This window comes from Carlito syrichta, unplaced genomic scaffold (assembly GCF_000164805.1).
Source record: "Carlito syrichta isolate Samal-C Ts95f unplaced genomic scaffold, Tarsius_syrichta-2.0.1 Scaffold302868, whole genome shotgun sequence".
NCBI classification, from domain to species: Eukaryota; Metazoa; Chordata; class Mammalia; order Primates; family Tarsiidae; genus Carlito; species Carlito syrichta.
Window position 1 is genome coordinate 76,639 of NW_007246964.1, and position 22,570 is coordinate 99,208.

Sequence of the window (22,570 nt, forward strand, 5' to 3'; positions counted from 1 at the left end):
CAAATAACAATTAAATATCGAGGAAAATCAATAACGAGATGACAATTTCATCCGAGAACTGGAAACTATTTTAAAAATCAGAGAAAACGTACGGGATTCGATACTACAATAGATGCAATTAAGAAGGAATTCCTGTGTAAAGGAAATATCTGACACATACGATTAAAGTCACAAAAGGAGACGGGAGGGAAAGTATGGAAGTTGTGAGGAAAGATACCACGTCCCAGAGTCAAGGTGTGTTTCAAACCCCAGCAGGATAAACACATTAAATGCTACTGCTAGACACAACTCAGTTGATTTTGAAATAAAATATGGGATGATTTTTTTCTTAACTCAATTGACAGGAATAACACAAAGGAGGGCAAAATTAATGGAATCAAAGGTAAGTCAGTAAAAAATATCCAGACTGAATCATAAAGAGTCAAAATAATAGAAAATACAAAAAAGAATGTTGGGATATAGTAAAGGAAATGTCTGACACATACGATTAGAGTCACAAAAGAAGATGGGAGGGATAATGGAAGCTGTGAGGAAAGATACCATATCCTACAGTCAAGGTGTGTTTCAAACTCCCAGCAGGATAAATACATTAAATACTACAGCTAGGCACATCAGAATACAACTGCTGAAATCCAAAGCAAAGTGAAAATCTTAAAAGCAGTACTAGGACTGATAGATGACTTCTCAAGAGAAACAAGGGACACCAGTGACATCTTCAAAGGTTGAAAGAAAATGACTGTACTAACCTAGAATTTCTTACTTACCAAAAATATCTTTCAAAAATACAAACAAAATAGAGACTCTTCAGCAATCAAAAACCAAGTTTGTGGCCATAAGATCTTTACTGGAAGCAAAAGACTAAAGGTATTTCTAAATATACTATACTAAATACCATACTATATTAAAGAAAAATTCTAAAGTTAGTTCAGAAGAAGACGGATCCAAGATAGATACATGGAAATACAGAAAGGAAAGAAGCAATAAAAAAGCAATAAATACAGACAAATAAAAAGTAACATGTGAATTAGCCAGCCGTGGTGGCATGTGCCTGTAGTCCCAGCTATTTGGGAGGCTGAGACAGGAGGCTCACTGGAGCCCAGGAGTTCGAGGCTGCAGTGAGTTATGATCACATCACTGTAATCTGGTCTGAGCGACAGAGCAAGATGCTGTCTCTTAGAAAGAGTAACATATGAATAATTCTAAATGAATACTGACTGTATTAAAGCATTAATGAAAATGATGTCTATTGTGGCTTAGATACAGAGAAAACTGAAATCCATGACAAGACAAGCACAAAAGACAGAAAAGTAAGAGTTGTGTGGTCTTTGGGTTGTCCAGGAAATGGTAGAGGTAATCACTTATAACAGACTACATTAAATCAAGGATGCTGCTTGTAGTCTAGAGTAACCACTAAAAGAAAATTATACCTCAGGCTAATAAAGAAGAAATAACACAAAACAAACAAACAAAAAACCTTAACCCAAAAGAAGAAAAAAACACAGAAAAGGGGACTGACAGAAAGTGAAAACTAAGATGAAACATCCAAGCCCAAATCTGTAAGTAAATACACTAGACAAAGTGTAGTCAATACTTTGACTTAGTAAAGACTGAATGTTTTTTAATAAAGCAAATACTGTATGCCTATACACCTAAGATATAAGAATGAAGACAGGTTCAAAGTAAAAGGATGGAGTGGGCTAGTGGCTCAGGCCTATCTGTAATCCCAGCATTTTGGGTGGCCAAGGTGGGATGATCATATGAAGCCAAGAGTTTGAGACCAGTCTGGGCAACATAGTGAGACTCTGTATCTACAAACAAACAAAAATTAGCCTGTAGTCCTAACTTCTCAGAAGACTGAGGTAAGAGCATCACTTGAGCCCAGGAGTTCAAGACTGCAGTGAGCTATGACTGTGCCACTGCAATCCAGCCTGGATGACATAGAGTGAAACCCTGTCTCAAAAAAATAAAATAAAAAGAAAGTAAAAGGATGAATAAATATAACTGTGTAATGACTAATCAAAACAAAGCTAATCCTCTCAGTAAACTAGGAATAGAAATTTCCTCAACTTGATAAAGAATATCTACAAAAATACCCACACCTAACATCAGAGTTAACAGTGGAAAAACTAGAAACTTTCCCACTAAGATCAGAAACAAGACAAGAATGTTCCCTTTCACCACACTTTTCAACATCATACTGGAAGTGCTAGCTAATGAAATAAGACAAGAAAAGGAAAAAGGAGGTTTCCAGATTAGAAAGGAAGAAATAAAACTGTTTGTCCTTATTTACAGATAAGATGACCATTTCATTAACAAAAGAATCAACAAAGAAACTCTTAGAACTAATAAGTAGTTATAGCAAAGGTGTGGGATATAAGGTTACCAGATGAAAGTCAGTCAGTTTCCCATATACTAACAATGAACAAATGGAATTTGATATTAAAAACACAATACCACTTATATTAGCATCCAAAAAGATACTTAGCCATAATCTAACAAAATATGTGTAAGATCTACATAAAGAAAACCATAAAACTATAATAAGAAATCAAAGATTAACTAAATAAATGAAGGGATATTCTATGTTCATGGATAGGAAGATTCAATATTATCAAAATGTGAGTTCTTGCAACTTGATCAATTCAATGTAATTGCAATAAAAATCTCAACTTTTTGTGGATACTGACAAACTGATTCTAAAGTTTATATGAAGAGGCAAAAGACTCAGAATAGCCAGCTCAAGATTAAAGGAGAAGACCAAAATTGGACTCACACTACCAAATTTCAAGACTTACCATAATCAAAGCTACAGTAATCAAGACAGTGTGTTACTGGGAAAGAACAAACAAATATATCAATAGACCCACATAAGTATAGTCAAATGATCTCTGAAAAAGAGGGGAAAGACCACACTATGGAGCAAAGGTAGTCTTTTCAACAAATGGTGTTGTAACAACATGCAAAAAAATTAATGTAGACACAGACCTTACACACTTCACAAAAACTAACTCAAAATGTATCACAGACCTATATAAAAAAACACCAAGCTATAAGATAACATAAACTAGAAGCTGACAGCATTCATAGCTGAGCCCTTACTAAGGACCTTTACTTCCATTAATCTCCCTTATTAACCACACCTCCCCCTTAACAGATGAGGAGACAGAGGTACAGGAAGCACAAAAAGAGTCAATATCTGGCCCAAAGTCACCAGCATGCTCTAAGTCTCCCTGCTATACCATCTCCCAGTGCTGAATTCCAGAGAGATATGGCTAAAATCTGTATTCACATAAATATACCCCATGGCACCGAAATAACTGAAGTCTGATGCAGACTGAATAAACATGAACTGTTAATGAACTACTATAATAAGAAAAATATACATCAGTTCCCTACTGTATACAAGATAGTGAGAATTTTTTTTAATAGCAACAATTTATTGAGCTTTCACTCAAGCTTTAACTCAAAGTTGCAAGCACCTGACATTTTTATATCATTTAGACCTCACAGCAACTAGCCAGGAAGGCACTCTTTTTTTTTTTTCTTTCTTTATTGTAAAGAGGAGGTCTCGCCAAGTTGCCTGGGCTGGTCTCAAATTCACGGGCTCAGGCAATCCACTCACCTCAGCCTCACAAAGTGCTGGGATTACAGGCTGAGCCACCGAGCCCAGCCAGGAAGATACCCATTCTATAGTTGAGGAGTGAGACTCCATGACAGGAAGGATTCTGTTCCTAAGTGGCAGAACTTGGGTTAGAATAAATGTGACTCTAGAATCCAAACAATGCATGACCTCCTTCACTCCCACTTGAAAATGTGTTTATGATTACTAGAGCCTTAAGACTTAGGAGTATTCTTGCATGCGGTACCTCATCTTCACAGCAACCCTGTAAAGTAGGTGAGACAGAGATCACACAGATTTCATAAGTGAAGAAACTGAGACACAGATGCAGAGAAATGTACATTGTGGGCACACTGTGAATGCTCCACCCATCAGGTGAGACCATCAGAAATTCCAAAGAAAGGAGAAGGCAGGAAAAAACACATCAAGGACTCATTAAATAGATTTTTAAATTGAAAACCACTCCTTTGTCATTTAACAAATGTATTTTTATTCTGTTCTTATACTTACCAGGGTTTTATGATTGAATGATAAAAACAGGCTTCTGTTGGTCACCTTCACAGGGACATTTCCTCTGTGTCAGGTCAGAAAGCCTTCATGAATAATTTCACTGAGCAAAGCTGCCCTTGGCCTTGACCAAAGATAAATGAGTAAAGCAGCCATTTCCAGGGCTGGTCTACACACATGATCTCTTCTCTGGCACAGAGAAAGTGAATAGTCAGACCCATCTCTTACATGGTGAGTCACCTGTGTTATTACATTGCATACTCATCAGATCCATTTTATAAGGAAATGAAGAGATACTCAGAGAGGCTAAGTGACTTGAAGAAAGTCATACAGCTTGGAAGTAGCAGATCTGGAACAAGAATCCAGATTTCCTGCTAGGCCAGTGCTCTGTCCAAGGACAAACCAGGCCCAGGATCCCTCAGCCATGTGGGGCTACAGAACCTTTTTGCATGTAGATAAAGACGTAACAGATGACAGGCCAAAGGCTAAGAGGGAGCAGAAAAAGTTGAAAATTTTCAGAACTTTGGTTCTGGAAGGGCCCTTAAGAATTATCCAACCCACCCATTATATAGATGGGTAAACTGAGGAACAAGGAAACCAACTGGTCAAAAGTTACACAGTGAGAAGTGGCAGATCGGGTTCAGAAACCAAGTCCAGACCAGTCGTATCATTCAGTTGAGTTTGGAAAGCAATATGCAAAAGCTGCTAATGAGGATGGCAGAGGAATCAGTCCACAGGATTTTTTTGCTCCTTAACAGGTCCAGGTCATGCACAAAAAGTATAAGATGTAGTCTTTGTCCTTGAGGAGTTTACAGTCTAGCTAAAGAAAAAACCAAAAACTGGCATGTGCGCAGGAAAACAGAACTGATAACATAAAACAGGCAGCAGCAGGGCTGGCTGTGCCAGAGGGCTTCTTGAAGGAGGGGGTAAAGAAAGTCAGACTGGGGCTCGATGGCTCAGCCGTAATCCCGTGCTTTGGGAGGCTGAGGTGAGTGGATTGCCTGAGCCCTCGGGTTCGAGACCTGCCTGGGCAACTTGGCGAGACCACATCTCTACAATAAATCAAAAATTAGCCGGGCATGGTAGCGTGTGCCTGTAGTTCCAGCTACTTGGAAGGCTGAGGCGGAAGGATCAGCCACTGCACTCCAGTCTAGTGACAGAGTGAGACTCCAACTCAAAAAAAAAAGAAAGACTGAATAGGAGACCAATAGACAGAAAAGAGTAGGCATGACAGTCCAGGAGAGAGTTTCAACTTATGAAGGGGTTTTGCAGAAATGAAACCAAAATTGTGGATGCAGGTTTGAGGGCTGGGGAGCCTTCAGATGTCAGGCCACAGCTTTTAGACATGGGCCTTTAGAACAATGGGTCTTCAAGCTTTTGGGGAGCGGAACACCTAGAAGGAAGTCTCTGAACTCTTCATAGAATTCCACAAGCAACTGGTCACGTTTCACTCCAAGACAGTGTTAGTGTCAGAGGACACGACTGCTGTTCTACTTCTGTAGTATAAGGACGCAACCACAGGCATGCATGCCTTCGAACAAAATAAGTCCCTGAGTCAAGCAGAATCAGTCTTTTCCAAATATTTCTAGGAACAGCTCTCTGTCCTTGTTCTTCTGTCTCTGTCTTCTGCCGCCTGTATACTAGCAGACAAAATGCACGGGTTGTCTGCTTTTCACAAAATATGGAGGGGAGAAAAAACTTAAAAATGTAGAGAAATCTGAAAACTTACTTATTTTCTTCATATTAAAAAGAGACAGTCTTATAATTTTAGAAGCCCATGGCAATGCTACAAAGAGCAGTATCCTTTCCGAGCCTCAATTTCCCATCTGACATGAAGAGGTTGGAGATGGAAGAGTCATCTGAGATGAAGCTTTGGACACAATTGCCCAGTCGCATATTCATTTGTTCTGGACTCTCCATGCAATGAAGGGGATGGGAGACTGGGCCCCTTCCAGCCATGTCCGTGGTCTAGGCATAGGGAGCAGCTTGGGGTAGAACCATCTCAGCAGTCATCAGCTTCTGCAAAGGCCAAGGGTCAGCATGAGATGTCAAAGAGGCATTCTTGCATTGGGCCCTGGAGTGAGCATGTTGCCCCTGTTGCTGGCATGACTGGCCCCTTCTGGAGTGCCCCCAGATGCTTCTCTTTTCACCTGGAGCTCACCATTGGCCATCCTGGGCTCCTGGAGCCTCCCCCACTTCTCAGTCTGGGAGGAAGATGAATACTTTGGTCCCAGGTCACCTGGCCAGGAACAGGCAACACCCTGTACCCAAGATGTGGGCTTCTATGAGCTGGCAGGGGCATGGAACCCTCGGAGAGTCCGTATGTCGTGTCCCCATAGCCTTGGGGAGCTGGGAGGTCATCAGCAACCGGATGTAGTAGCCGCCAAACACAGCCAAAAGCTGCCGGGCCATTTCCTAGAAGAGACAGGGAAGCAGAATGAGGGCTAAAGGGAAGTACCTTGAAGAGAGTAGGGCTTAGGCATGGGGAGAAGGCTAAGCCATCCTCTTTCCCCTGGACCCAGGAGTGATGCCCCCAGCGAAGAACCAGGCCTGGCAGCACCTGGGGCTTTTGGAAGATACCATCCTGGTCTAGAACCCCAGCTCTGCAATCTCTGGCCATGGGGGGGTCCTGCAGTCTCAGTGTCCTCAACCCCAGGGTGAGACACTAACTGCTAATTGGCAATAATAATATGCCCAAAGGGATATGCACCAGAGAAATGACCATTGACTTAAACCTAGCCAACTACACACAAACACTCCTTGTCCACTTTCAATGTTGGTGAGTCTGAAAAGTACATGAGGTCAAGGTGAGTTCCTTCAAGAAAATCCCAAGTTAAGCATGGAAGTGGGGAGGGGAAAATTCCCATTGTAGCAGGATCCTTCCATTCATACAAAGTATCTGGTAGATTTCATTACACAAGTACTCCCAATAACAGAAGCTGCTTATAAAGATGGGATTGACAAAAAGACAAATATCGTATGATTTCACTTACATGAGGAACCCAGAGAAGTAAATTCATAGAAACAGAAAGTACAGTGGGAGTCTCTAGGTGCTGAGAGGTTGGGGGAAGGGGAAGTTAGTGTTTACTGGGTATAGAGTTTTGGTGTGGGAAGATGAAAACATTCTGAAAGTGGATGACAGTAGCCCAACAATGTAAGTACACTTGATGCCACTGAACTGTACACTTAAAAATTATAAGGATGGCAAGGTGTGGTGGCTCACACCTGCAATGCTAGCACTTGGGGAGGTTAAGGTGGGAGGATTACTTGAGCTCAGGTAGGTGTTCAAGACCAGCCTAGGCAACACAGTGAGACTCTACAATAAATAAATAAAAATTAGCTGAGCATGGTAGTGTGTGCCTGTAGTCTTTCCTTGGGAGACTGACATCTTTTAGCTCACGAACTTGTGAATTGGAGGCATCCGGCAGGTCTCCTACCAAGGACAATGTGGTCAGGAAAAGACCACCCTCCCTTCCCTCCTCCCATCAGAAGCAGAGAGATGTCAGTCTCCAGAGTGGAGGTTACCTGTGTCCCACCCTCTTCAGTATATCAATCATTGTGAAGGTATATCCGGCCTATTGTAAAAAAGCAAAAGGCATGGTTTCTCTTGCCCAAGCAAGCTCTGGCATGTCTATCATTCCCTTCTTCCTTCTTCAATAAACTTTGCTTTAAAATTTTGCTGGTGGCTTTAAAAAATTATTTCAGCATCGAGTCAAAGACTCACAGATTTGCACAGCATCCCACCAGGTATCATGGTGATCATGATCATGCTACTGCACTATAGCCTAGGCAACAGCATGAGATTCTAAATTTAAAAAAAATTAAAAATAAAAAGGAGAAACTTCACATGGTGCATAAAATTGGCTTTTGTTTCTAGCTGTCCTTTGTGCTAGAGGATATTAAAAACTTCCAATAGTTTAAACCTCGCTACTCAGATTGGTCTTCTCGCCAATTTACTTTAAAACCAATAATGGAAGAAGCAAAGAACTGCAGCAAGAAAATTGGCCTATTTAGAATCCGCCCTTGGCTTGGCCACATGCTCCCTTGCAACCTTGGGCAATTCAGCTGACCTCTCAGAACCTGATTTCAGCCATCAAGGGAGAAGGGAAAATAATCTACACCTCAGAGGGTAAGCTAAAGAATTTTATGCATGATAAATATCTGTAAAAATGGAAGAAGTCATTATCACTATCTTCTGGTCTTTCATGGACACTGAGTTTCTACTAGAATATGATGGTCTGGCCCATGCTGAGAATGGGGCATGGACTGCATTTTCCCTAGCTAAATTATAAGGGCAGCTACTTTAAAAACATGTGCACTCACACACTTGATATTCATGACAGGAAATTGTCTTGCTATTGGTTTGAATGAATTTGGAAAAATAATTTAAAAGACCCATATTTAATGGGCTATTGCACATAAATCCAGACATGCATGTCACAACCAAGTACATGACCTTATCAATTTCTTCTGCTCTTTAAAAAAAAAGTCAATAGGATTCAAGTGAAGAGATAATACATTTATCTTTTAAACAGTCCTGGGTGCTGGCTTCCAACTCCCACCAGTACAAAAAAAAAGAGAAAGCCTGAGCTGGTTTAGATCTTGAATTCCCAAACCTCTTGGCTAAAAAGAAAACACAAATGCTCTTTTGGCCTTCCAAAGGTCATCTGAGGTCACCCCTCACTGCCTGTCTCCCTAGCAATGGGTCTGTCCTCATGACAAGAAGAAGGTGGCACAAGCGGCAAACCACATTTTCAGATTTCTGGTCTAACAGTGCTTAGCCGTACCCAGTAGACAGCTTGGATGGCAGGACTCCACAAAACGCTGGGGCTGGAGGAATTGGAATTCAACAGAGAGGCATGGAAGATTCCGATGTCCAAATGCAATTTAAGTAGACAGATGGATGGATGGCCAGATAGATGAACAGATGACTGGTTGACTGACTGACTGATAAAGACCCAGATATTCATCAATATGTGTTCATGGGTAAGAAGGCTATGATCCATCAATATGCAACTACTCATCCAATTCCACTATCAAAAAGAATATCCAGGATATTTTTAAATGTAACCAAAAATATGAATAAATATAAAATAGTTCTTATAAACTATTTCTTAAATTGCTAGTGTGCATTCTAAAAAAGACTGGACACTACTGGGCCAGATTTCCATGGTCCCTACCAATTCACAGAAGCCATGTCCCCAGGAATCTAGAACTGGAACCCCTGCCATGAACCCTCTCTATACAAATGCCCCTTGAGGGAGGATGGCCCTGACTGGCCACAGTGCCTGTTACCTCTGGCTCAGCCTCAGGAATGAGCTGGTAAAGCTCGGTCTGCGTGAGTGGTCTCTCCTCAGGATGAGGATCGCCAGGCAGCAAAGGAGCATCCTCCAAGTTCTGAGGCCCCTCCACTGTCGTAGGGCTCACGCCGGTCTCCATGACAACACACAACTGGCTCAATCTGCTTCTCAGCAAGGACTGCAAAGGAAACAGGGAAGGTGTGTCCTAAGTTGGGTGGTATCTGAGAGGCTGAATCACTCCTTGAGCTGCCGACCCAGCAGAGGACGGATCCATCTAGAGACTCAGATGCTAACCTCAGAAGAATCTGGAAGTGAGCCACATTGGAGAGATTGCATAATTCCCTACAAGAATTCCTAGAAGAATCCCTAATGGCTTCTAAACACTTTTTCTTCCATGCTCTCATTTGCTCAAAGCAGCCTGGGACGTGGGTATGTTGCAGATAAACAAACTAAGGCTTCAAGGCCTTGCCCAAGGCCACACAGGAACCAAGAAGCCAGGGTTGGGGCTAAACCACAATCCTGACTTGAAGACCCACAGCAGTGAGGACCCAGGAAAGGCTGATCCAAGAGAAGGAGCCCAGGACTTGGAGACAGGAGGGGCCTAGCTCCAAACCTGAATGTCACCAAACCTAAATGACCACAGGCAGGTGACAGGCCTTCCCAGAGCCCATTTCCTCCTCTGCAGACTCAGAGCAAGACCTCTCTGACCTTCCTAATAAATGGTAGAAAGGCACTGCAAATGAGTGAGAGTCATCCAAATACATGATACTTTTGGATCTGCCAGAATTTATTACTAATATGTGATGAACTAGGCACAGTGGCTCATGCCTATAATCCCAACACTTTGGGAGGCAAGGCAAGGGGATTGCCTGAGCTCAGGGGTTCGAGACCAGCCCGAGTAGCATGGCTAGACCTCGTCTCTATAAATAAATAAATAAATAAAATAAGCCAGGCATGGTGGTTGTGGTTCCAGATGCTTGGAAGGCTGAGGCGGAAGGATCGCCTGAGCCCAGCAGGTCAAGTCTGCAGTGGCCGTGAGGGTGCCACTGCACTCCAGCCTGGGCGACAGAGTGAGACTCTGACTCAAAAAAAAAAAAAAATGCGATTATAAAGAAACACACTACAGGAAATGTGGAAGATGCAATTAGTTAAGAAGAAGCAATAAAGCAGTGACTCCCAAGGCAAAAACAACCACTGACTCCACATAGGTATTCTTCCTTCCAAGTTAACTGCTTCTTAGACACGTTTCCAACATAGAGACAATGCAATCTATACAATTTAACCACTTGGTATATTTTGGTTTTTTCTCTTAAGGTATCTTACCTCTTGGCTGGTCTTCATTTCTCGAACATGGTCAGACAAAAACTGCACACAGTTCTCTAGGTCAAAGTAGACAAACCAGAGCTGTGGGGAGAAGCAGCCATGACCACTGTGCCCCAAAGCCAGCCCAACTTCAAACTCTCCCTCCCTGAGACCATCTTCTGCCTCCTTCCTCCTTGCCAGAGCCCCACCCTTCTGAGGACTACTGGAGTTAGCCTGCTGTCTGGCAGGAACATGTCATTCTGCTCTCTCTCCGAGTCTCACACCACAACCACGTCTCATTCACATGGCTGGTGGAAACATGATTTTGTGTGAAAATTTAGAAAAGGTCAAGCCCTGTTCAGAATGGCTGTGGTCCCATCTGCCCCAAGGTAAGACTTCAAACCATCTTTCCATTTCCATTGCTGGGTGCAGTGGCACACACCTATAATCCCAGCACTTTGGGAGGCTGAGGCAGGAGGACTGCTTGAGCCCAGGAGTTCAAGACCAACCTGGCCAACATAGCAAGACCTCATCTCTACAAAAAAATTAAAAAATTAGCCAGGCGTGGTGGCACATGCCCGTAGCCCAGCTACCTGGGAGGCTGAGGTGGGAGGACCACCTGAGCCCAAGAGGGTCAAGGCTGCACTGAGCCATGATCATGCCAATACACTCCAGCTTGGATGAAAAAAAAAAATTCCCCATGGCCTTTGGGACAAAGAATGACCAAGCCAGGTGGGCAAGGCCTCAGAATCTGACCTGCCTCCAACCTCATCCATCCCCATTGGGTCACTTTCCTGTGCCCCAGCCACCCTAAGTGCTTCACAATTTTTAAAAAGTACACTGTGGGCCTTGCCTCTGACCTTGTTAGGGGCTGTCCCTTTGCTATAGGGACAGAGCAGCTACTGCTGACTATCTCACTGTCAACACAGAGGCTTTCACACAGAGGAGGCCCCATCTGTCTGCTGAAAAAGTGCCAAGTGAGCAGCAAGGCTCGGGCACTGTCGGAGCTGCCAGTCCATGACTGGCACGCATAAGTTCTAGGCAGCTGGTTACTGCACTGAAGAGATGTCTAGAGGAAGAAACACCACATTGAGGAGGAAAGGGCTGTTGACAGCCATGTCATTAACAGACTCCCAGAGACACTGCATAGGCGAGGAGAACGTGAGGCCACTGTGCCCCATCAGTCCAGCTCAAAAGCAGGCCATCAGGAAGAGGTCAGTCACTCTGAGACAGCACCTGGATCACGCTCTGGCATCCTTCCACCGTGTCAGTTACTCCCAGCAGCACCCGGTGTCTCAGGAGGGCTCCGTTGGCAGCTGCTAACCTAAGGTCTGTGTTGGTATTGGCCTGAAAGACAAACATCGGGCCTGTGGCGGGTCCTCCGTGTTGCCAGGGAGTGCCTGGGCCCCAGGCAACAGCCACACACTGTCCCAACCCCAGATGACACTAGACGATCCTCGCCCCCAGGGTTCTCATTTCCTCCCCTATTACATGGGAGGGTGGGTTGTTGGGGCAGTAGATATAATCTCGTCAGACAGTCCTGGACCGAAGCCTAGCTCTGCTGCTTCCTGAATGCACGGCCCTAGACAAGGTATGTCCCTTCCCTGAGCCTTGTTTTCTTCAGTTTTGTAATAAAAGGAATGTGGTAAGATTTTACTGAGATTATGCATGACACAATTAACCCAGGGCCTCAGACTCCATCCAGATGCAGGTGATATTTGTGGAAGGCAGGGGACTGGGGTGGGAGTTGGGTTGGGGGTCGATCATATAAGTGGAACTCCGGCTCCATCTATGAAGCACCTACTGTGAAAGCACCGAACACAGCCCTGGCCCTCAGAAGACGCTCTGGGAATCAGCCTCCTGCTTTTCCCATCCAAACCAATGGAAAGGCAAGCAGCTGAATGAACTAGGCAGACAGGGAAGAGAGCCAAGAGGAAGGGCAACACAATCCCAAATGCCACCTTGGGGGAAAGAACCCAGCAGGACACTCAGACGCAGTAAGAAGCAAGCAGAAACATGAGGGAGCCCTTTGGTGGTCAAAGCGATGAGTCGGACAATGCCAGCACTTACAGAGGAGGACCATGGACACGAAGCACGTGCCTTCCACTGCAGGATATACCCCATGAGAGACCATTCCACAGCCAAAGACTGTCTCCTGTCCACCTGGACTCCAAATGCTGCAGGTGAAAAATCTACTTAGAGCACTCTGACCAGCCAACCTAACTCCACCTTACATATATACTTAAAGGGACTTTATGCATGGATTTAACATACACTGAATTTTCCAGGAATGCCACTACTATAAAAATCAGAGGGTAGTTAAATTTTGTGTTGCCTAGAACTTGACTAAGTGTTGCTCTCTCCTTTAGAAATCCACATCACCAACAGTTCAATTCCTGACTGTCTTTCACTGCCTGTATAACCTTGGACTAATTACCTAACATCTCTCTGCCTCCCTCTTCTCATTCCCAAATCGGAGATAATAATGCCCCTACCTCAGAGAAGTATCATAAGGAAAAAAATGAGTTAATTCACATTAAACACTGAAAGAATGAACACTTAACACATGCCAGCCCATAATATCATGGTGATGATAACAGTGAATTTAAATCATCCTGCTTTCTGCTGTCCCTTGCTGATCACAAACACTTTTTTAAATGTCTCACATGCCTAGCAATGTGCTGTACTCTGCAAGAGAGACAAGACAGGGTCTTTTCAAAGTTTTCAATCTTGAGAAAGGCTAGCAGTGTCCCAAAAGGGAAAACAAGGCAGTGTTTGCAACATGTGAGACTCGTAAGGATGCTAGGTGACACAGGTAGGATGCTAACAGTAAGAGTGACAATGGTCAGGAAGGGGAAATCGGCATGGCCCTGAGTGACAAGGGACTCGAGGAGGAAGAGGTCCTAGAGCTAAGACCCAAAGGAAGACCAGAGAAGTGCTGTGTGGCCAAGGAATGGTTAATCAACCTCTGTGAGCTTCAGTCTCCCCACTGGCAACCAGAGTCAACAATAATAATATTTAATACTTACAGCACATTCACTTTACACAAGGTACTATTATAAGCACTCTATGGCTGGGTGTGGTGGCTTACACCTGTAATCCCAGTACTTTGGGAGGTCGAAGCGAGAAGACTGCTTGAGCCCAGGAATTTGAGACCAGCCCAGGCAACACAGCGAGACCTCATCTCTTGCACACATATGTTTATCTCAGCATTGTTCACAATAGCAAGAACCTGGAACCAACCATGCTGTCCATCAAAAGAGAACTGGATTTTAAAAATGTGGTACATATATATGATGGAATACTACACAGCCATAAAAAAGAACAAAATCATGAATTTCACAGCAAGCTGGATAAAACTAGAGTCAATAATACTGAATGACCTCTCACAGAAACAAACATCTGAGTATCACATGTTCTCACTCATATAGCATGTTGGGAGCCAGCCACGGAGGTCCACCTGAACGTTAGGGATCAAGGTGGGCCATGGACCCCGAGACCACTAGGATGCGTTCGGGAGTTGTTGACCCCATTCCCCCCTCCCTTTTTCATTTTAGCCAAAAGGTTCTCTGCTTACCTAAGCTGAAGGCTCTGTGACTGTGACAGGCATGGCTCACTCTGGAAACTCATTGTTCCTGTTTCCCATGAACTGTGGTTTTGGCTTAGGTATTAGATATAATTCAAACTCAGGTCACATTTGGGAGCCTTCTATACGCTTCAAGCTTCTTTATAAGATTTAAAAGTATATTTGTATATTTGTAGAATTAGTAAATACATATGGAGAGCTGTTTTCAGCTTTAGATGGTATAGATGATTATCTAGAGTTACCAGAAATGGCCCAGCACGAACTTTGGACTGGGCCACATTCCTAAGGGCCCAGTGCATACTTTGGACTGGGCTGCATTCTTTTAAACCGGTTTTAGCTACAGTTAGTGTAGGGCTTTTCTACTTATTATAGAAATTGAATTTATTTTACTCATAGAAAGTATTGTAGAATAGGTCATGTTACGTCAGGAAATTATGTTAGTTCAAGCATGATCATACATGATATTTTGAGGTTTAATAAGAGTACAGCTAACTTTAGAAATTTCATTGTTCCCATTTTCTACTATTGTGGTTTTGGCCTTAATACAATTTACAGTTTATATTTGGGTTTTATTTTTAGAAGGTTTATTGCTGATGATCAGCTTTATATATTAGGATTAGGAATTAGAAACTTTTATAGAAATTAAGATAGATATATAGGATTTTAGAATAGCCATTTTGTTAAGAGATTGTAATCAACTGTTCCTAGAAACGGCCCAGCATGATCTTTGGACTGAGTCACATTTTTTAGGAACTGGTTTGAGCTATAATTAAGAGTTTCTATAGTGTAGGTAAAATTAGCATAAAATAGAAAGGAATTAGGATTTAAGTTAGTCATTAGGTGTTGTGTATGCATAAGTTTTAAAAGTTATTGATAATTAGAATATTATGATGTTAGAATTGTTGTATTGCTTTTGAGGAATATTAACCAAGCACAAGGAGCAGTGAGATAATTTGGGGATTGCCCTTCCTCGTGCTTGAGGAAAAGCCCAGTGGGTGGGGGATGCCTCTCATCCACCTGCCTTTGTAGTCATGTAAATGTTTTGTGATTTAATTGGGATTGTCCTTCCTCATGCTTGGGAAAATGCCTGGTGGGTGGGGGATGCCCCTCATCGACCTGGCTTCGTGTTTGTGTAATAGTCTTGTGATTTAATTGGGACTGTCCTTCCTCATGCTTAAGGAAACACCTGGTGGGGGGGGCGCCCCTCATCCACCTGGCTTTGTGTTCACGTGAAAGTCTTGTGTTTTAACCTGTGAAAATTTGGGATAAAAGACTTATGGTTCGTCCCATTAAACGGCTTCTGCTCAATCCGTTGAACAGTTGTCTATTTTCTTTCTTTCTCTTTCTTTCTCTTTATATCTATCCCTCCATCTTTCTTTCTTTTAATATCTATCCCTCCTACAGAATCGGCTTCTGCACTATATAGAGTCCAGTCTTGCTTTCTTTTATTATCTATCCCTTCCAGTTTCACTGACGCCGCCACATCTTTCTAGGGACTCCCCAAAACCTGCAGGGGTTGGCCCCCCGCAATAGCAGACCTTGAGCATCCATAGTAATACTATAAGAAATGGACTGACAGTGGTGGGAAACTATGCGGGGGAAGGAAGGTGGGATTAATGGTAGGCAATATCTGTCTGGGGATGGGGAGACACCCCTTATCAACAAGGATGCCTGAACGAAGCATATTTGTATACTTAACCCTTAACTATACCCCGTAATATTAAAATAAAAAATATTGATTTATTTTTTAAAAAGTCAAAAAATAAGCCAGGTCTGCTGGCATGCCCCTGTAGCCCTAGCAACTCAGGAGGCTGAGGTAAAAGAATCGTCTGCATCCAGGAGGTGGATTCAGTGAGCCACGATCATGCCACTGCACTCAAACCTGGGCCACAGAGAGAGAATCTGACTCAAAAAAAATAAGATAAAAATAAAAATAAAATAAAATAAAAATACACACACACACACACACATACACACAGGGGTGCCCAAAAAAAGTATATAGGTTTTCAGAGATGTTATCTATGTATTACTTTTTGAAGTTGAATTAAATCATGGTAGCAATGTGTAGCATGACATTCACTCAACCATGCTTCCACCATTTTCTTTGTCCTGCCTGTTGCATGGTGACACTAGCATTCACACTAGCATTCACTTGATTGACACAATCTTTTGAGAGAACGTCATACCTGAAATGTGTATTCATTTTTTTGGCACCCCATACACACACACACACACACACACACACACACACACACACACACACACACACACTTTGTGTGCATCGAGTCACTGAATTCTCACAGTAACCCTGTGAGGGAGCTACCATTATCATCCCATTTCACAGATGAGGAAACTGAGGTCCTGAAATGTTAAATAACAGCGTACCTCAAGTTGTAGAGCTAGCAAATGGCAGAGGTCTCCTGCCTCCTTAGAAGGCTGTGGTTAGGCATAGACATTAAGTACCAAGCACAAAGCACACAGTAGCTGCTCATCGTGTGGTGGTCATGATTAGGAAGAAAAGGAGGGGTCTCATAAATGAGCAAACAGTGATGACAGTATTGCTGCTGTACACCTGGGGCTCAATGCCGCACCTAGGCATAAAATGCCCAGGTCTTGCTCATCTCTGGGACTTTGCCTAGCACGTTGCCTAGAATTCACGGAAACTTCATAAATAACAGCTGAATTAAAGGAGGAAGGGAGAGGAGGAGGCAGAGAACCAGAAAAGGCACCTCCTGAACTGCATGAACAACATCCGCATAGCCCCTGCCAGGTGCAAGACTTTTTGCTTGCTTCTGCTAAAGCAAAACACTGCAGTTTCCCCTCCCCAAGAAAAGTTTTTGCTGCAGAAGCAGCCAGCTAAATTTACAGGCCAAACACAAGGCCATGAAAGCTTCAGCAGACCCCAAGGGTGGCATTATTTTGTCACTCTCGTAGCAAAGCCCAACAAAGATGCTTTCAGAATGAATAAGCCATGAAGTTCCCATTTATCCCTCTGAACACAGGCACTAAATGGAATTCATACCCCCAAACAATGACTAGATTTCCCAATATCCCACCTCCCCTTCTGTCAGGCAAGAGCAAATGCTTGCTGAAGAACTCGAAGGACGGCACTGCACCAGGTGCCAGAGGGTGAACAGACAGCAGCTTCCCAAGTAAGTGGAAAGACAGCATAGGTGTGGTAGACAGAACAAAGGTAGTAGAACCCCAGAGATGTCTAAGTTCTATTCCCCAGAACCTGTGTGCGCATGTTGTTCCATGGCAAAGGGGAATCAAGGCTGTGGATGAAATTCATGCTGCTAGTCAGCTGACCTCAAATTTAGGTGACTACCTTGGATTATCAAGGTGGTCCAACATTATCACAAGGGTCCTTAAAAGTTGAATAGGGGCCAGGCACCATGACTCACATCTATAATTCCAGCACTTTGGGAGGCCAAGGTGAGAGGATTGCCTGAGCCCACGAGTTCATGACCAGCCTGGGCAACTTGGCGAGACCTCATCTCTACAATAAATCAAGAAAAATTAGCCGGGCGTGGTGACACATGCCTGTAGTTCTAGCTACTTAGAAGGCTAAGGTGGAAGGATCACATGAGCCCAGCAGGTCAAGGCTGTGGTGACCATGAGTGTGCCACTGCACTCCAGTCTGGGTGACAGAGGAGACTCCAACTCAAAAAAAAAAAAAAAAATTGAACAGGGACCAGTACAGTGGGTCATGCCTGTAATCCCACTTTGGGAGGTCAAAGCGGGTGGATTGAGACCAGCCTGGACAACATAGGGATACCTCATCTCTCCAAAAAAGAAAAATAAAAAAATTAACCAGGCAAGGTGATGCACACCTACAGGCCCAGCTACACGGGAGGCTGAGGAGGAAGGATCTCCTGAGCCCAGGAGGTCAAGGCTGCTATGAGCTGTGATCATTGTGATTGTGCCAGTACACTCAAGTCTGAGCGATGGAATGAGACCCTGACTCAGAAAGTTAAAAAGTGGAAGAGGGAGGGAAAATAGTCAGAGAAGGAGATGTGAAAAAGACTGGACTCAGCATTGCCGGCTTTGAAGATGGAGGGAGGGGCCATGAGCCAATGAATGCAGAAGGCCGCTAAGAGCTGGAACAGGCAAGGAAACAGACTCTTCCCTTGGATCCTTCAGAAAGAACACAGCCCTGCCTTCACCTAGCGTTTAGCCCAGTGAGACCTCCAGCGAACTTCTAACTTATAGAACTGCAATAAAGTTGTGTAGTTTTAAGACCCCAAGTTCACAGTAATTTGTTACAGCAGCCCTAGAAAACCAGTACAATAGGGTACTGACTAGGAACATGGCTTGAAATCTGAGATCCTGGCCTTGAATTCCAACTCTGCCACTTGTTAGTACCATGGCCTTGGGTTGCTCCTTGAGCCTTTCTGAGCCTCGGGACCCTCATCCATAAAATGAATGTAACCGCTTCTACCCAGAGATTCATGGAGGGACCGAATGAGCTGACGTGGAAAGCATTTTAAGACCTACTACACATGAAGTGCTCAATACATAATAACAGACAGACATTAAAGAAACAGAATACAATTAGAGCCATGCATTAAGCTGGGCAGTGCCAGTCTCCGCCTCAAAGGTCATTGCTGGGATTAGAGACATGACTGTCAACAGACTACCCACCCAACATGTGCCCATCACTGGAGGGAATAATGTGAATCATCACTTCCCAAACCTTAACCTCAGGTGCCTTATGCTATAAGGTGGTTCAGTAATCCTCCCTGGCTCACAGAGCTGTCGCAAGCATCCAGGGAGAGGAAGTGTGTGAAACGGCTCAGTTAACTAAAGTACTGGCCTCCTCCCAGACTCTCAGAATGCAGCATGCTTCCAGAAAAACAATCTGGGATTAGATAGGAAAAACAGAGAGGACTTAATCACATGTGTGATTTGATTTCTTTCGGCCACTGGGCATATGGGCTAGTGTGAATTTTTGTGGTTGAAGACATTCTTTGAGGCAGGCAAGAGAAAAACCTGACTTGAGATTCTCCACCTGCACAGCCCTTCTGGAGGAAGTGTGGAGGGGGCCCCAGACAGCTCACCTTCCTCTGGTGTCTCTCGAAGACAAGCACAAGAGTCAGGGTCAGGCTCACCGCAGCCAGAGTCACGAGCAGCACACCCGCCCAGTGGTTCCCCAGGGCAAACATCTGGCTGGTAGAGTAGATGTTGGCCCACACCAACACGTAGAAAACCTGCGGAAGCCAGAGAGCATGCAGTTAGGACACCAGGCCTCAAAGGACATGGCTCCCCTCACAGGATTGCCCTTCAGATATTCCTGATGCCTTCCTGGAGTCCCACAGCTCACGGGGCAAGTAAGAGATGAAAGCAGACACCTGGGTCTGCCGGACTGAGCTCATATCCCTGATTTGTAAGCAAAAGTAGACAAAGGAGTTAGTAGCTACTCCCAAGCCTTGTTTGCCTTGATTTTAAATAATACAGACAAAGGCAAGTGGCTCTGGAGTGAGATTAATTTGAGTCCAAAGCCCACACTGATCTTTCAATTGCTATATGGCTTTGGACAAGTTATAACACCTTTAAGCCTCAGTTTCCCCATCTGTAAAATGGGGATAGTAATACCTACTGAATCACATGTGTGATTTGATTTATTTCAGCCACTGGGCATATGGGCTAGTGTGAATATGATTACAGCCCAGCACTGATTAGGGAATTAGTAAATGCTGGTTTCCACCCCTTTCCCTTCTTCCCAGAAGGGGGATATGGGCATCAGGTGTGCCATTTGACTATTTATACATATAAAACAGCAGCAGATCATAGTGGTTCAAAGCACAGATGCTGAAACCAGACTGCCTGGGTTCAAATCCTGGCTCTGTCACATATGTATATGTCTATGCATGTCTGTATGAAGGTGTATATGTATGGTTTATGTGCATGTGTATGTGTGTGTGTGCATACATATATATACACATACATGTATAGATGACTAGAGGTGAAATGGACCTATCTGTTGAAAAGATGGGGGAAATCAAGTCCCAGAGGAGGAAAGTCTTGGCCGAGGCCAGACAATGAATCCAGAGCCTGGCTGGGTCTGCAGGTTCCCAGTCCCAAGTCCTGCCCTCAGTAAACCCCGACTCCGTCCTTTGTGCAGGGACCAGGTTAGAACTCTCTCCCCAAAATGTCCTCTCATACCAAATCCAGATCACCATGGTGCTGCCCTTTCCTGGATAACCAGGCAGCAGGCCCCAGCCCCCACCCTACACACACACCCACAGGCTCCAGGACAAGAAGCTGAGTCCAGTAGTACCATGATGAGGCCAGGCAGGGATGGGGCAGCCCACCTCCCTCCTCACCACAGCAAAGGCAAGCCTCATGGGCCTTGAGTTGTAGATGACATATCTCCTCACTTGGGGCTCCAGGAGGGCGCTCTCGGCCAAGCTCCGGTACTGCTCAGCGGGGACCTGCTCAGAACCAAGGAAAAGGGACCAATCAGCCCCAGGAGAGCTGCTACCCCCCACCTCCCGCCCGCCCACAAGCACACTGCTTCTATTCATGTGACTCTCATGCGGAAGGGCACATTCCGGGCCATCCCAGAGGGCAAGCCGAGGAGTTTGGAGCCCTGCGTGGAAGTCACAGGGCACAGCTCTCAGCTCAGGGGAAAAAAGGCATCACAACATCCTAGGGATGAATCCCCGCAGCTAGAGACGCAGTACCTCACAGCAGGCATAGGGTGGCCTAATGGTTAAGGTGTGGGCCCTAGAGTCAGAAAGCCTGGGGCCCAAACTCTGACCCTGACACTCATGTGCTGTGTGACCTGGAGCAAGTAACCCCACTCCTCTGAGCCTCAGTTTCCTCCTCCGTAAAATGAGGATAATAAACACAATCACCTTGTAGGGTCAGAGTATGTATTAAGTGAGAAGATACATACATGCTTGGCACAGGGCTGGTCCCTCAGTGAACCCTCAATCCACAGGTGCTATTATCAATACTGCAATATCAGTATCTACTAATAAAGTCCAAAGGACTGAACACTCACATTTCCCTGTCCCATAATGTCTGAAGAACACAAAAGCCCTGTGAGATCAGACTCTAGGAAAGCAGAATGTAACCATTAAAAATTATCTTCAGGAGCACGGTAGAACAGTACATAACCTGTTCACCAGGAAGAAAGTCCAATCTGCAGACAAGTGTTTAAGAGATGTTTTCTGCACACAGGCAGAAGGGAAACCTGGAACAATAAACCAGCTTGCCCTGATGTGGGATTAGCACCGTCAGAGTGATAAGTTTTCCTTCAATGGTGACAAAATGTTGTTCTCAACAATAATGCAATTCTGTTTTAAAGACATAAATGCTAAAAGTCTTCAGGGTAAAATTAGCAGTGTATCCTCCCCATCCCTAATTAATCCTACCTGGCTAGCACAGGGAAGCCCAGATCATGTCAGGAACTTTGAAAAGAGAGAAAATCTTACCTGTAGGCACTTCTTAATAATAGCTACAATTTACTGAGCTTTTACCATATGCTAGAAACAGAACCAGTGTTCTTCGAGTACTACTGCATTTAATCCTAACAGAGATCCTCTATAATAGGTATTCATGTTGTCCTCACTCACAGATGATGAAACAGGCTCAGAGAGAATAAGTCACCAGTCCAAAGTCACACAGACAGCATGCAGCAGAGCTATATCTGTCTGTGAAGCCTGTGCCTCAAACCACTGTGCTTGAAGGTAACTATATCGTTATCTAATGAATTCACATGCACTTTCCTCTCCTAAGATGTCCTTCCTCCTGTCTACCCAAAATACTCCTATTTGTGCTTCAAGATCCCAGATCAAGCATCTGCTCCTCTGCAAAGCTTTCGCTACACTTCCCCCATCCTTAGACAAGCTTATCCTTTTCTCCTGTGAATATCATCAATGCCTTAGGCATTCTTCTACTGTGACACTTCTATCATGTTGTTCTGATTTATCCAACACACATCCACCTCCTGGGCTGGAATCTACGAGCACGTGGGCATAGGTGCTGTGTCCTGCCCCCTTCTATCACATTTAGACAGTTAAGAGCCTGGCACAGAGTAGGCATCCCAAAATGCACATTTGCTAAGTGAGTCAATTGGGAAGAGAGGACCATTCATTCTTTTACACCTTCCTCATAAACCTTGTCACAGCTAGCACAGAGTGTTTGGCAAAAATTTTGTGAATAACTGGAGGAAAGGATGGGTGAGTGGGTGGATGGATGAATGGGTGTGTGGGGATGGAAGGATGGATGGATGGAGAGATGGATGAG

At 44.2% G+C, this 22,570-nt stretch overlaps 1 protein-coding gene across 2 annotated transcripts in view; it reads right to left on the minus strand.

Annotated features, from left to right (window-relative positions):
• Positions 1-5,274: 5,274 nt before the first annotated feature.
• The window catches only part of TMEM268 (transmembrane protein 268), a 25,057-nt gene continuing 7,761 nt past the window's right edge, over positions 5,275-22,570 (minus strand). Inside the window, exons 3-8 of one of the 2 annotated variants that reach the window (XM_008057208.2) lie at positions 20,641-20,748; positions 19,375-19,524; positions 11,965-12,075; positions 10,750-10,830; positions 9,422-9,604; positions 5,275-6,541 (exon numbers count right to left, since the gene is read on the minus strand). In XM_008057208.2, coding sequence (XP_008055399.1) covers positions 6,362-6,541; positions 9,422-9,604; positions 10,750-10,830; positions 11,965-12,075; positions 19,375-19,524; positions 20,641-20,748 — 813 coding nt within the window. In that variant the 3' untranslated portion in view covers positions 5,275-6,361. Of the gene's footprint in view, positions 6,542-9,421; positions 9,605-10,749; positions 10,831-11,964; positions 12,076-19,374; positions 19,525-20,640; positions 20,752-22,570 lie in introns of both variants that reach the window. The other variant, XM_021711895.1, reaches the window with a different exon arrangement.